The following is a 15,969-nucleotide window of genomic DNA, read 5'->3' as shown; positions in this document are numbered from 1 at the left end:
AGGAAGTCAAGAATCTGAGTTTGTGGGCTTCAGGGCTCTCAAACATCTGTCTTGCGAAGTTCTGTTCTGCCTGCTTTCCTAGAAAAGTTATTGAATTGCAATAGCAGTAGCTTCTCTGCGGCACCCTTTGGGGATGCTTATTCATGACCCACTGGCTACTCTTGGGGGAATGCTAGGGTTCTGTTTTCTGGAGATGTTTGATCACTGAGTGAACAGGGACCCATTGATTCTGCCAGGGACATTTGAAGGGCCTCCTCTCACACCAAGTCTGTCTAGCATTAAGACAGAAGTGTCCTAGGAAAGATGGAGTACTCTGCAATATTCCATGTATCCCCCTAACCTCCTGGGGCGGCTTTGTTACTATCCCCCCATCCACTCTGAGTTCTACTGGCTCCCACCACTTATTTAGGAAGCTCTGAATTGGGGAAGGTAGCCATGGTGGCCAGAGTTTCAGAATCACTCCTGGGTTTGCAACTTTATTAAAGAAACCCATACAGAGTCAAACTTTCTGCACCAGTGACCAACAATATGTGAGAGGATGATTTGTATCCTCAAATATTTGAACACTTAATAAAAGGCATGAATGGGTACAAAAAATTAGAATGAATAAGAATGAGTAAGAACTAGTATTTGATAGCACAACAAGATGACTATAGTCAACAATAATTTGATTGTACATTTAAAAATAACTAAAAGAGTGTAATTGGATCACTTGTAACATAAAGGATAAACGCTTCAGGTGATGGATACCCCATTTACCCTGCTGTGGTTATTACGTATTACATGCCTGTAACAAAATATCTCATGTACCTCATAAATATGTACCTACTGTGTGCCCAAATCTTTTTTTTTTTTTTTTTTTTTTTTTTGGTGAGATGGAATATTGCTCTGTCACCAAGGCTGGAGTGCAGTGGTGCAATCTCGGCTCACTGCAAGCTCCGCCTTCTGGGTTCACGCCATTCTCCTGCCTCAGCCTCCCGAGTAGCTGGGACTACAGGTGCCCACCACCACACCTGGCTAATTTTTTCTATTTGTAGTAGAGGCTGGGTTTCACCGTGTTGGCCAGAATAGTCTCGATCTCCTGACCTTGTGATCCACCCACTTTGGCCTCCCAAAGTGCTGGGATTACAGGCGTGAGCCACTGCACCCGGACTATGTGCCCAAATTAAAAAATAAAAATAAAAAATCATGGAACAAATTTCCTCCATCTTAGCTGATCTCTTGGTGTGTTAAGGCCACCTGGGAGATGACCTTTCCTACCCCTTCCTATCTAGTGTCCAAGTGCTGTGATGTATGCGGACCCCAGAGTAAACTTGGTGTTGTGCAGTACACACCAGTAGGCAGCATTGCAGAGGGTCATGGCATCTCTTTTGCACCAGGATGGGTCCTAGAGGGTGGATGTTCCAGATTCAGCTGAGTAGTGTTCTTCCTGTCTCTACCTTCATTGAATCCCTGGTTCCACAGCAACAACCAGATCCACGATTTTTGTGCCATAAAAAGGGGCACTGCTGAGATGCACAAGTGCCTGGTGGCCAAGAGAGTGGGCTCCAGCATTAGCCCTGCCCCAGCCTGCCTTACTCAGCCCTCTGCTTAGGAGCTGTGTGCTCTTGGCCAATTACTTCAGCTGTCTGAACCTCAGTTTCCTTTTCTGTAAAGAGTAATAAGGGTACATCCCTCATTAGGTTGGTGGGGGCATTAAATGAGATGATGTCTGCAAAGCCCAGAGCACAACACGGCACACAGTAAGCCCTTGATAGATGCTGGTAGTTATTTCTCTTGTTACTTGATCTGATTTATGAAACTAATGGTCTTTTTCATCCTGACTTGAGATGCTGAGTTTTCTTTCAGTATTTTTGTTGATTCATTCATTTATTCATCAGACTTTGAGTGTTGACACTCAACACTGAAATGAATGAGATATTCTAACATAGACACACTCTTCATTATGTGTGGCCTCTAACATTTTCGTTATGCTTTACATAAATCTGCATTTTTGTGCATTCATTTACACCCTGTCTGCTTCCAAAAAGGATGTGAGATGGCTACTTTAAATGGAGATCTTTGGAATTGTAAATCCTAGAATTTTGCCTGCCTGTTTCTTCTCTGTGCTCTTGGAAAGCCAAGGAGCAGATGGGAGGCCACCCTTGTTATGGCCTCCCAATAGGGAGGCTCCAGATAAGTCTGGGAGGTAGATCTACAGTTCCAAGGTGGGATACTTTTTTAAAAAGTAAATGTAAATGTATTGCCATATTTCTCTTGAAAAAAAATTATCACAAGAAACCAACAAGAAGATATCAAGGCTTTTTCTTAGATCTGCCAGAAGTCTGTAATTTGCTCTACTCGTTGGATTTTAGTGTTCACTTGATGCTTTCAGATGTGGAAGGAAAACCTCAGTCCTCTTGCCTTGCCTCCTTCTCCAGCTGCCTCCCCTCAGTGTGTCTGCCAAGACCTGAGCCCCAGGCCAGGGCAGTAGTCTCTGACCCTTCACTCCTTGACACACAAGCTGGGGACCAATGTCACTCCAAGGTTGGACCCTGCCCCTGTGCCTCTGCTTTTCCCAGTTGAGCATGGACTCCACCAATTTCATTCTCTGACTTAGCATTATGTGGTATGGATTGCACTGCTCTCCCTCCATTTATTTACTCTAACCTAGGCTCTCCAGGATAAAAATTATTATTGCCAACCTTTTATGAATACTTCCTATATGCCAGAACCACTGTGTTCATAGTTCCCTTTATGCAGAGCGGGCTACCACTGCTGAAGCACAGAGAAGCCAAGTCACTTGTCCAAGGTTACCCAGCAAGTAAGTAAATTACAGAGTTGTGCTTTGAACCAAGGTGGGACTGATTTAATGCTAAACTGACTGTTCTTGGGGTTAAGCCATGCTGCCCTCCCTATCTCCACCTCCATCAAGGCCCTGTCCAAGGTATCAGGTTTCTAAGGAAAAAGGAGAAGGGCCCTGAAAGGAAAAGGGCTTCTTTGGAGAGCGTTTGTGTCTGCTCTTGGCCTTGCAGATAAAATACCATAATCTACTCTTGCAAGTCAGGCCATCCTGGGGTGCATGGTCCCCGAAACACTTTCATCTGCCTTTTCCTTTTGTGCCTCATCACTGCCCTGGGAGGGGGATCATGCATTTGTTATTATCCTTGTTTTACAGAAAAGGAAAGGAAGGGTCAGAGTGGCCAGGGGACTTGTCCAAAGTCACATAGCTGTAGCTGGCACACTCCTGGGTGTGACTTCGGATACACTCTTCAGGGCTTATTCTACCACTCCACCATGACTGTCCCATCTGTGGGCCCTCAGTAAAAGTCTGTGGTCCTGGTTGGTGATGAGATTCCTTTGAGGGAGGGAAAGGAGACCAGGTAGCTAGAGGAGCCATAGCGATAGTTGTCAGCTGCATAGTTGAATAATTGGTTTGGACTTAGCAGGAATTAGTGGGCGATGGAGTTACCACGATCCAGATACCATCAGAAGTGGCATGCCTTAGCTTGATGATGTATCTGTTTTCTGTCACCACAATATTGCTGCATCCCTAACAAACCACCCAGAAACTTAGTGGCTTAAATCAACCACCCCTTGTAGCTTATTCTGTGGTTGGCAACTTAGGTTGGGTTCAGCTGGGTGGTTCTTCTGTCCTCTGCAGGACTCACTCATGCATCTGTGGTCAAATTCTGGGTTAGCTGGTTGTCTGGCTGGCAAAGGATGGCTTCAGCTGGGAGGGCTTATTTGTGCTCCATGTGTATTTCATCCTCTCGCACGCTAGCCTGGGCTTGTACACATGGTGGTTGAGTAGAGTACCAACAGAACAATCAGAAGCTTGCATGATTTCTTGAAGCCTAAGCTCAGAAGTCAAACCATGCCCCTTCTGCCACATTCTTTTGGCCAATGTAAGTCACAGGTCCAGCCTACATCAAGAGGAGGCAGAAACACATTTCATCTCTTGACAAGAGAAGCTGCAAAGTCACACTGAAAAGAGCAGGGATACAGGAAGGATGGGGAATTGTGGCCACTTTGTAATATATTACTGGTGGTGAAAGCATCCTGGCCATCCCTGAATAACTGTGACAGTCTGAATAAATTCCTGCCCAGTGCACCAGAAAAGGGAACAAGGTTCTATTAACCTAAATAGCAAACACAGAGAGAGGCTCTCTAAAAGAAAATGTTTACTCAGGAATAGGGCATTGCAGTGGGAATACATGTGTCACAGTAATCTGTGTGCATATTCAGGGAGGTAAAGGAAAACAAAGGATTTTAAAGGAAAAATGAAGATTACTTAGTTGTTTTGAGATAATTATCCTTGGATACAAGGATCAGTAACAAGGGTGGCACCAGTTTCAGGATGGACAGAGAGTTGCTAGGTAGATTTCCTCGCAGAAGGTTTGTGTGTGTGTGTGTGTGTGTGTGTGTAAGGTTGTGATGGCCCTTGTGCAAGACTGTGTTTTTGCAGATTTTTTTGTGCTAGTTCTTGTTATCAGTTGTTTATGCATGAAAACCTTTCCTTCATGGCCTCCCACAGCTGTATTTGTCAGGGTTTTTTTTGTTTTTTTTTTTTAACACAAGTGACTCCATTTTGATTCTGACAACTTTTGCAATTCTAAAGATCTATGAGCTCTTGGGTGCTGCCAGGAGTTGGAACTGGGATGAGTTTGGTGTCAAGGTGTTCTGCCTACTACTGCCCAGCAGACTAACATTTCTTTGAACACCTACTTTGTGGCAGGCACTATGATGGGTGCTTTATAAACATTCTTTTGCTTAAACCTTACAAGAAACCTTCTTAGGTACACTTTTATCCCTCTTGTTTTACAGAAGAGGAAAACTGAGGCTTGGAGTGGTTAAGACACTTGTCTAAGAGACACAGCTTGTCAGCAATAGAGGCAGGACTTAAACCCTGTGTTACTGCCTGTGCTTCTTACATTGTATCACCATGCATAACTTTCCCATAAAGCTTAGAAGCCAGGTAGAACTACTGGCTTAAAACCCTAGAAAGCAGTCAGTATCCACTGCTTAAACATCAGAAGCCTCAGTTTCCCCAAATATAAGAAGAGCTTATGAGGCCTTTCAGGTCCCAAGGCTCCATTGGGCAAGCATTGGTCCCTAGTGAGTCCCCTCCCTCTGGAAATGAGGGTTTGATGTGGTCAGAGGTGGCTATCCTGGCACCAGCTCTTCCTTTACTCAAGCCTGGACTGCTTTCTGCCCAGTAAGGGATGCGGACAATTCCTGGGGTTACTCCGTGGTGGACACACAGTGAAGAATTTGACTCATGTAACCAAAACGTGGGTCCCTGGGGAAGCTTTGGCTTTGGGATCAAATGCCTGAAAGCAAACCTAATGGGTTTAAAGTTTTTAATCCCCAGTTGCTGTCCTCGATCTGGCTATAATTTTGCCTGTGGAATCGCTGCTGTGGTGTTTGTGGGGAGGGAGGGAATCTTTGAGACACTGTCAGTTCTCAGTCCTGCCCAGGGAGGCAGCTGCAGCTCAGTCCTTCTCTGTCACCCGCTCTCCAGAGAATTTACCTGCAGATTACCCTCAAAACGTGAGAGAGGTTCAGAGAGAGGTGGGCGGCTGGAATGGAGCCTTCACAGACAGCTTGACCACACACAGGGAGCTCAGGAAGCAGCTTTGTTGGAAAAATGCAGGGCACTTAAACTGCCACACCAGGAGGGGGTTTGGAGAGGCTGGAAAGAGCATGCCATTGGACACAGACACTCTGGGTTCAAATCCCAGCCCTGCCACTTACTGGTGGTGTGAGCCAACATCTTCGAATGGAAAACACACGAGAGGCTGCCTGACAGGATGGCCATGAGCAAGAAGGCACACTCGTGAGCATAATCAGTGTTGGTGGATGAACCGATGCACCCACACTTCCAAATCACTGCTTATTAAGAGAGGCAAACCTCTGATTAACACCATGACAGCAGTGTCAATGCTTTGGAAAAGCAAGGTGATTGAAGTTCACCTTTTGAGTCACCTGAGCCTGATGGGGAGGAGAAAGTCTTCTTTTCTCTTCCAAACCCCAGCATGCCCTTTGACATGACGGAGCTTTCACATCAGAGTTCTCACTTCAGAGCTGCGCTCAAAGGCTCACTGGGGCTTTCTCAGGTGGGGATTACATATGTGAGCAGCTGGCACCAGAGTGGGCACTGGGTACCTGTTGGTTCCCTTTTCCTCCTTTCAGGCTGATGTGGGGTGGGTAGAATAGGGCATGGGTGATGTATTTGACTACTGGGGTGCATGCTACAGCTTGGCATCTTAACATGAATAACTATCTTAACCTCCTCTGGCCACCTGCTTCCCTATCTGTAAAATGGGGATAATATTAGTACCTCCCATAGGGTTGCTGTGAAGACTAAATTTGATCCTGCCCATAATGAGCCTCACCCAGCACCTGCACACTCTGTGTGCCTGCTACATGCTGGTTGCCCTAATTAGAAATTTAGAGTCCTGCATTGATGAGAAGACCTAAAAGGCTTGTGAGGCCGGGCACAGTGGCTCAGGCTTGTAATCCCAACACTTTGGGAGGCTGAGGCAGGTGGATCACCTGAGGTCAGAAGTTCAAGACCAGCCTTACCAATATGGTGAAACCCCATCTCTACTAAAAATATAAAAATTAGCTGGGCGTGGTGGCGTGTGCCTGTAGTACCCAGCTACTAGGGAGGCTGAGACAAGAGAATTGCTTGAACCCAGGAGGTGGAGGTTGCAGTGAGCGGAGATCGCCCCATTGCACTCCAGCCTGGGTAACAGCAAGACACCGTCTCAAAAAAAAAAAAAAAAAAAAAAAAAGGCCTTTGAGTTTGTGGCATCTTTAACCAGGGATGGGATAGGAGGAGAGCCTTGCTTCCCAAGCACAACTTCTTCTACTGGCTCCAAATGAACATAATTATTTGTAATCAGTTTAGGTAGTTACATAGTACTTCTTAAACTATAATCACCTGGAGAGCTTGTTAAACCGCACTCTAATTTAATGGGCTGGGGCCTAAGATTCTGCATTTCCGACAAGTGCCAGGTGTTCCCCATACTGCTGGTCTGAGGACCACACTTGAAGTAGCAAGCAAAGCAGAGAAGTAGCTTGATGCTTTGTTGATGGCAGCCTGTTGGTGGGGACACTCAGGCCCTTTTATGTGGTAACTATAGCGGAAAGGAACATTGTCTTGTCGGGAGTACCAAGAGAGTTGGGGCGATGTTTGAAGTGGCTAGGATGTCTTTTTATAACTCAGCAGATGGTATCTTTTCAGTGGCTTGTTCTGAACTCTGGGCCACGGTAATCTCTTTATCCCTTGGGATCAGCCTGGTAAACAGCCAGCTGAATTAACTTCAGAAAAGACTCACTCATGGGCTGGCCTGCGGTAGTCTTGCTGGACGGTGGCCTAGGTACAGAGCAGTGCCGGTCTGCGGAGGAAGCCAGGATGTTCTGTAAACACATAGATACAAGCACATTCCCATGTGCCACCCCGTGAGTGTCATGCATGTGTGTGTGCCTGCCCCCTTATCTCTAGCCTCATTTTCCATCACACAGGATTTGGGAAAAACCTTTCATCTGACCAGCTGATCAGAAGTTTTGAACTGAAAGGTTGTTATCAGGGTTTGAATCAGCCATTGTTGTTAGAACCATTGAGTACCGTGGGCTTGGAAGGAAATAATAATTCAGCAGGTTCCTTTCCACTTTAGATTTTGGTGTAAACTTTGTCCCTCTCAGTCTTGGCTCTAGGCTGGAGGAAGCAGTGCCTGGGAATTAAGCTCTCCAGGGTCCCCTCTTGCTTAGATAACCTATGAATCTGTGTCTGTGAATTTGGAGCCATGGCATTATCTGAAATTTCCAGGGTTCCAATGCCAGTTTGGGAGACACAGTGGAGGAAGAACCTGTTGTTTCTTGCAGCCATTTCCCTTCCCTTGGATGTGATGAATTCTCACTCTTGTGAATTTTTTGTGATTTTTGTAAAATAAATTACAAGTGGCAATTAGTCACTGTGCTGATGTAAATCTGGAGTTGGTGGAAATTTTTGGATGCTGCTCTGTGGCCCTGGGGTTTTTGAGTGGAAGAGGTATTTTATGCTCCCCAGGTCTTAGAACCTGACCTGTGGAAAGGCTGAGGATGTTTCAGCAGTTTAGACAGGGCAAACTGCTAATTCTTCTCACCTGTGAAAACAGCTGGTCTTAAAGAGCGCAATCCTTGACTTACCCCAGTGGCTCTAAAGCTCAGCCCCCAGAGCAAGGGGGAAAATTGATCCCTTAATGTGGCTTTCTTCTCACTGGAGTTCTGTTTTGTACGTCATTGTGCATTTGAGTTAGAGCAGACAAGGGCAAGCCAAACTGCTCTTGTGTGGGTGAGGGAGGCGATGTGGTCTGTTTGGGAAAGTGCTTGCTTCAATTTCCAAAGGGCTGTGCGTTCCAGCCCTGCTTCTGCTTGGGAATTCTGCAGTTGTGCCCAGCTAACACCTGGGGAGGAGCATCCCAGGGCATTATTGAGAAGCCACAGGGCAGCCTGGTACCTGCACCATTGGGAGTCTTGCTTCTCTCACTCCCCAGCAGGGCATCTTCCTCATGGAATCAGATACAGACCCTCCAAGACTGACTTGGAAGGAGACACTCCAGTGAGGGGTGGGTCTCCCTGGCTCTTTGTACCCTCCAATTCTTCAGGTTCTAGGTGTCGAGGTCAGGCAGTGGGAATTAAGATGGGACCCACACACATTCCCATGAACCTTAACACCATGTCTCTGAGCCAGGTTAGTGACGATGTCCTTTGTGGTATCTGCCAGCCTTTGCTGGAGTCCCCTTTGAAGGCCTCAGACTTCTGTTGTATGACGTGGAGGCCTTGTTTGTCTGCCCCTTTGCCTAGCTGGAGTGTTGCAGGAGGAGCAGTAGCATTCCAAGACCAGGGTGCGGTGAATGACTGAGATCCCAAGATGAAGATGGCTTTCAGGGCAGAGGGAGGGGAGCCTGGGTCAGCTTTCTACATCCCCAGGAAAGCTGTCCAGGGTCATCCTAACCTCTGCTAAACACCTTTTCCACAAATATATAATATGTAATGCACTCTGTTCCAAGGCATGTGGGAGATGATCTATTTCACGATACGGAAGAAACCCTCGCGAGGTGAATTCCCTCTCTTTTCTAGGCTGCTGGAGATAAGGAACAATGCCTGTTCTCACTAAGGAGTGGCTTGGCGTTTTCTACTCTTTGAACATCAGTGTGGATTTTGTTTAAAGTCTCATTGTCCAAGACCTTTTCCAAATGGTTTGTAGCTCAGCACAAACCGTGCCTGATTAGTGTTGTTTAGTATTCTTTACTATAGATCTTCTTTTGACTGCTTTCCGGAAACAATGCATAAAACTGTAGGTCAGCATTATTTTCGTAACATCTGGAGGGGAGCTTACTGCCATTTCCCCCGTGTTCTGCACTCACACAGGCCCAAACCTGCCTCTTCTGTCTTCTGGGTGGGTCTTGCCCCTTTCCTGTAGCCGGGGATGCTCCTGCTGGGGATGGCCCACCCTCGGCAGCTTTTCAGTTCAAGATGGAGGATGCAGAGGTTCATTCTTGCTCCGGTTTGCATGCAAACTATTCTATTTCTGTTTTGCAGTGGGAGAGAGGATACCGTTTATAATTTCGCACTGCTGCTATTTTTTTTCCTATTTGCCCCTAAATGTCCATGCTGTGTGTGTGGTGGGTGGCAGGAGGAGGAGGGGGAGACAGAAGAGAAATAGCGTTTCTAAATTTTCTATTTGTTACTGAAATGTAACACATCCAGGAAAGTGTCCATATCATATACAGTTATCACAAATTTGTGTAATGTCACTGAGGTTGAATGACAACATTATCAGCACCCCCAGCAATTCCCCTCCCTAATTACAACCCTGCTTTCTCCTCTCCAGAGGTAACCATTATCCTGCCTTCTAACACTATAGTTAAATTTCACCTGCTTTTGAACTTTAGATAAATGGAATCAGACTGTGAGTATGCTGTTGTATCTGGCATCTTTTGTTCAGTATTGTATTTGTGCAATTCATCTCTGTGGTTGCAGTTGAATGCTGTTCATTTGTTTTCATTGCTGCATAGAACTCTTTTTTTGTTTTGTTTTTGAGACAGAGTCTCACTCTGTTGCCCAGACTGGAGTAAAGTGGCATGATCTCAGCTCACTGCAACCTCTGCCTCTTTGGTTCAAGTGATTCTCCTGCCTCAGCCTCTCGAGTAGCTGGGATTACAGGCACCTGCCACCATGCCCAGCTAATTTTTCGTATTTTTAGTAGAGACAGGGTTTCACCATGTTGCCCAGACTGGTCTCGAACTCCTAAGCTCAGGCAATCTGCCCACTTTGGCCTCCCAGTGCTGCATAGAATTCTGTTGTATTGCTGTACCATGATTTACCTGTCCATTCTAGCACTGATGGGCCTTTGGGTTTTTTCTTGTTTTTTTTTTTTTTTTGATATTACATATGCAGCTTTGAACATTTCGCATGTCTCCTGGTAGAAATGTATGCATCTCTATTAGGTATATTCCTAGAAATGGAATTACTGGGTCAAAGGGTAGGTGCATATTGAGCTTTATTACGAACTGTTGAATAGTTTTCCCAGTGGTTTTAATGGTTTATACTCCCACCAGCAGTGTATGAAGGTTCTAGTTACTCTATATCCTTCTCAGCACTTGGCATTTTCAGTCTTTTTGGTTTGAGCCTTCTGGTTGGTATGAAGTTGAGTTTCTCTGATAACTAACATAGTTGAGCACCTTTTCATGCATTTATTGGCCATTTGGCTATCTTCTTTTGTGAAGTATCTATGCTTGTCTTTGGCCTATTCTGTTGACTTGTCTTTTCTTATTAATCAATGAGGAGTTTTTAAAATAGATTTTGGATAGGAACCTTTCGTTGGTTGTACGTGTTCCCAACCATCCATTGCAGTCTCCTGGGTAGCTGGGACTAAAAGCTTGTGCTGCCTTGCCTGGCCATTTTTTGTGTGAAGATGGGATTTGCCATGTCACCAAGTCTGGCCTGGAATTCTTGGGCTCAAGCGATCCACCCACCTCGGCCTCTCAAAATGCTAGGATTACAGGCATGAACCACCACATTTGGCCTCCTTAAGCTTTAATGTGCCTGGGGAAGATCTAACAGGTTTCACTTTAGGACCTCTCCCCCAAGCCCACACAGAAAAGTATAATAATATGATTTTCAAAGTGAGCACTCAGAGAGCCCACCCGTGGTTGGGTGAATACTTAGCCATCTGCCTCCTATTTTCTTATTGTAGGGTGTGACAGAATGCCTTTTTCTCTTGCTGCAGGGTCCTTGTGGGCGCACCAAAGGCAGATTCCAAATACAGCCCTTCAGTGAAGTCTCCTGGGGCCGTGTTTAAGTGCCGTGTTCACACCAACCCTGACCGGAGATGCACCGAACTGGACATGGCTCGAGGTGGGTGACAATTACTGCTGTGGTGGAAATGGGTTCTGTACCCTTATACCTTGCTCTTCTTCTTCCCAGAATGGCCTGATCATTCACTCACCCATCCATCCTTCCCTCCTTCCCTCCTTCCTTCTCTCCAACAAACATGTATTGAGTATGTAATAGTTATTAAGCACTGGGATATACCAGTGAACAAAACAAACAAGGATCCTGCCATCTGTAGCCCCATAAATTAGTGGGCAAAAGAGATATTAAGACAAGTAATTGAGAGAAAAAAGACTAGAGGGAAGGTGAGTATTTGATTTATCTAGATCGGAGGGTCAAGAAAGGTCTGGGACCTTTCGACACGATTAGAAGGATGCGTAGTTGTTAGCTGGGCAGGTGCAGGAAGCACAGCCTCCAAACAGAGGTGCTATTTGGAAGCACAGAGCGAGGTTGTGCAGCTGGAGAGGGAGCCAGGAGAGTGGAGCACAGGAGGTCAGCAAGGCAGGCTGGGGCCAGGCCACATGGGGCCTAGCAGGCCAGGGCAGGGTGGCCGGAATTTTATTCTGTGTGTGAGTGGGGAGGCCACTGAAATCAATTTTAGGTGTTACATTTTAACTAGGGAAAGATATGATCAGATGGATGTTTTTAAAAGCTCAGTTTGGGCTGGGCATGGTGGCTTATGCCTGTAATCCCATCACTTTGGGAGGCTGAGGTGGGCAGATTGCTTGAGCCCAGAAGTTCAAGACCAGCCTGTGCAACATGGTGAAAGCCTATCTCTACTAAAAATACAAATATTAGCTGAATGTGGTGATGCATGCCTGTAGTCCCACCTACTCAGGAGGCGGAGGCAGGAGGATCACTTGAACCCAGGAGGTCAAGGGTGCAGTGAGCTGAGATTGTGCCACTGCACTCCAGCCTGGGTAACAGAACTGAGACTCTGTCTCCAAAAAGATAAAAAAATAAAATAAAAGCTCACTTTGATCTAGCAGAAAATATAAGATCTTTGGAATCAGATGGTTCTGACTGGGTTCAAAGCCCAGCTGGGACTGATTGGGAATGTCCTGTAGCTTCTTGGGCCTCAGTTCCCTCACCTTCAAAATCAAGACTGCTATACCTACCTCACAAGGATGGTCTTGAGAAGATTGAGATAATACAGGTGAGTACACAGAACTGTGCTTGGCACATCAGTACAAAGGAGCTATTTTGTTATAATCATCACTGCAAGCATTTCTTTCTCCAAAGTCTTTTTGCATAAAGATTTTCTAATTTTTTTGTTGTTTTTTGTTTTTTTGTTTGTTTGTTTTTGAGACAGAGTCTTGCTGTGTCACCCAGGCTAGAGTACGATGGTACAATCTCGACTCACTGCAACCTCTGCCTCCCAGGTTCAAGCGATTCTCCTGCCTCAGCCTCCAGAGTAGCTGGGATTACAGGTCTATGTTACCACCTTTGGCTAATTTTTATGTTTTTAGTAGAGACGGGGTTTCACCATGTTGGCCAGGCTGGTCTCGAACTTCTGGCCTCAAGTGAACTGCCCACCTCAGCCTCCCAAAGTGCTGGGATTACAGGTGTGAGCCACCATGCCTGGCCAAGAAGTTCCAATTATTTTTTAAATAAAGAGTTATTGTGATTTTCTTTAGCAGAAAAAGAGGTTTGTGAACAGTTTGTTACTGGTGCAGAACAAATTAAGGAGCTTGCTTCAGAACATAAATCAAGGCTGTGCCTCTTTCTGTGAGAAAGCCTTGCCATGTGGTTGGACACAGTGGCTCATGCCTATAACCCCAGCACTTCGGGAGGTTGGGGTGGGCGGATCACTTGAGGTTAGGAGTTTGAGACCAGCCTGGGCAACATGGTGAAAACCCGTCTCTACTAAAAATAAGAACATTAGTGGGATGTGGTGGCGCACACCTGTAATCCCAGTTACTTGGGAGGCTGAGGCAGGGCAATTGCTTGAACCTGGGAGGCAGAGGTTGCAATGAGCTGAGATCATGCCACTGCACTCCAGCCTGGACGACAGAGAGAGACTGTCTCAAAAAAAAAAAAAGAAAGAAAAAGAAAGCTTTGCTATGTAAAAAAACAGTTGTCTGGATTAAACAGTATAGTACATAGTGATGGAGTTGATTTACATTTTGTGGAAAGTTCCTTATTTCCTCATAGGGCTGTGGACCACCCTTTGAAAAGCAGCCAGCAGAACACCACTCCTCAACCCAAGTCTGGCTCTTCTCCTCTTTCTCCAGGGAAGAATCGGGGCACGTCCTGCGGAAAGACCTGCCGGGAAGACCGTGACGACGAGTGGATGGGGGTGAGCCTGGCCCGACAGCCCAAGGCTGATGGCCGTGTGTTGGTAAGTCCCTCCTGGGGGTGCCGTGGGAAGGGGGTGGCACTCTGAGAATGAATGATCTGTTAGGAAGGCTGGATGGCATGGTGACAAGTGCATGGCTTTGAGGTTGCTTATTCTGGACTACTGCTTAGACAAATGACTTATCTTCTTATTTTCTTTATCTGTCAAATGTGAATAACGTCTGTCCCAAGGTGCTGAGATGTGACTATTGAAAAATAAAACACATGTGAAAAGTGCTTTGTACATCTCATTCATTACATAGGTATTTGTGTGTGTGTGTGTGTCTTAAATTGAGGTATAATTTACAGTACACAAATCTTAAGATTACAGTCTTGATTTTCACAATTGTACACACCTGTGTAATCATACGCCCACCGAGATATAGAATATTTCCATCATCCCAAAAGTCTCCAATGTCCCTTTCCAGCCAACTCCTCCCACCTGAGACAACCACAGCTGTGATTTGTATAATATATTACTTTTGCTTTTTCTAGAATTTTATATAAATGGAATCCTACAGGATGTGTTTTTATATAAGACTTCTTTCACTCAAAATAATATTTTCTGAAATTAATCCCTATTGTATGTATCAGTAGTTCATTCCTGTTTATCTCTACATAATATTACATTTTATGAAATAAATGTTATTTTTAACTAGTCATTTATTGGACCTCCAAAGCACCTATGATGTATTCTGATCCATAGGTGCTTTGAGGGAGATAGAAAGAAAAGTCTTTGCCTTTGAGACTCCTGAGATCCTGGAGTTGTGCTGTGCAGTAAGATAGCCACCAGCCCTGTGTACTTATTTAAACTTAAGTTTATCCTAATTAAACTAGAAATTCAGGTTTTTAGTCATATTAGCCACATTTAAATGGCTTAATAATCACAAATGGTTACTGGCTACTCTATTGGAAAGCACAGAGAGAGAATATTTTCATCATCACAGAAAGTTTTATTAGACTCAACACAAAAGGAGTTTCTAACTGCTGCAGAGGTTTTGTTTTTGTCAATTTTTCCTTTAAACTTTTCTGTGAGGTATAATACTAAAGCACTTAACACGCCCAGCTGTGAGTGTACAGTCTGGTGGGTTTTTTTTCACACATGTACACTTATGCATCCCCATTGCCAGTAGTCCGGAAGGACCCCTGCACCCTTTCCCAGTCAGTTCCTCTGCCTTTGGTGAGTGAACAACTATTCTGACTTCATAGGCTTTCTCTTGCCCTTGACTTTTATCAGAAGCTGTATGAAGATTTTTATTATAAAAGCATAAGCTCAAGAAGGGAAAGTAATACTAGCTGCCGCTTATGGAGGGCTTCATTTGGGTCACATGCTGCAAAGCTGAGGGTTTCGTGTGTATTTTATCCCAGGGGAAACAGGTTTTCCTTAAGGAACTAGGCAAAGTGTTTTTGTCCCCTCTCTAAGGAGCCCACTTTTTTGTTAAACTTCTTCATGGCATAAGCTGTTAATCCGAATTCCATCCTCAGCACAATTAAGCATCTCCCCCTTGTCGGGCCCCTTGGGAGAGGAGGAAGCAGCTGGATGCTGTCGCCAGCATCGTGGGGGCCTCCCTCCTGGAAGCCGTTGTAGGTCCTGCAGAGGCTCCCTGAGCCCGCTGTTTGCCTTGGTTTTCAGTCCTTTCATCACTGTCATGGCTGGCCCTGGACCCTCTCCAAACTTCCACATTCCTCCAGGCATGGTGGCCTGACCCCAACTGGACAAAAGGGCCCCAGAGGGGCTGAACCCTTGTCCACCATTCTGGGGAAAGAAAGGGAAGAAGCTGACTCGTCTGTAAATCAAAGGGTAGCCCGAGGTCCTGATTCAGAACAAAGAGGAGGTGGTGGCCCTGTGGCAGCATAACACAAGATGCTCTTAAGGGCATCGAGCCTAGAGTCAGAGTTTGCTCCTGTGAAAATACTTCCTCTCTGCAAGGAAGGATAACCTCTCTGTGGCTGAGGGCTTGTTTCCAGAGGGGCAAGACAGAATTCTGTGTTACCACAGATTGGTATCACAAAGGAGTCATTTCTGGGGACAGTGAACAGCAATGAGGACCACAGGGAAGATTTAGCAAAGGGAGCCAAGAAGGCAGCACTGGAGCATTTGTGGATAATGGTGCCATGGATAGTCCTGTCTAATTAATTGCATGCAGGACTATTTTTTTAATGTTTTATGAAATGATTGCATCATCCACTCAGTAAGCCACTGTATATGGGTGCTGGGCAAAGAGGAGCATCTGACACCATCTGCTTTCCTTGTGCCTTTTGTTTGTT

The 15,969-nt window shown here is 45.5% G+C and overlaps 1 protein-coding gene across 1 annotated transcript in view; it reads left to right on the top strand.

Annotated features, from left to right (window-relative positions):
• The window catches only part of ITGA9 (integrin subunit alpha 9), a 380,757-nt gene that overhangs the window by 7,551 nt on the left and 357,237 nt on the right, over positions 1-15,969 (top strand). Inside the window, exons 2-3 of the mRNA XM_003256852.3 lie at positions 11,261-11,388; positions 13,599-13,705. Coding sequence (XP_003256900.2) covers positions 11,261-11,388; positions 13,599-13,705 — 235 coding nt within the window. The remainder of the gene's footprint in view (positions 1-11,260; positions 11,389-13,598; positions 13,706-15,969) is intronic.

The sequence above is a fragment of the Nomascus leucogenys genome, chromosome 4 (genome assembly GCF_006542625.1).
Source record: "Nomascus leucogenys isolate Asia chromosome 4, Asia_NLE_v1, whole genome shotgun sequence".
Taxonomy (NCBI): domain Eukaryota; kingdom Metazoa; phylum Chordata; class Mammalia; order Primates; family Hylobatidae; genus Nomascus; species Nomascus leucogenys.
The sequence above is the reverse complement of the archived record's forward strand: the minus strand, read 5'-3'. Positions and strand labels throughout refer to the sequence as shown.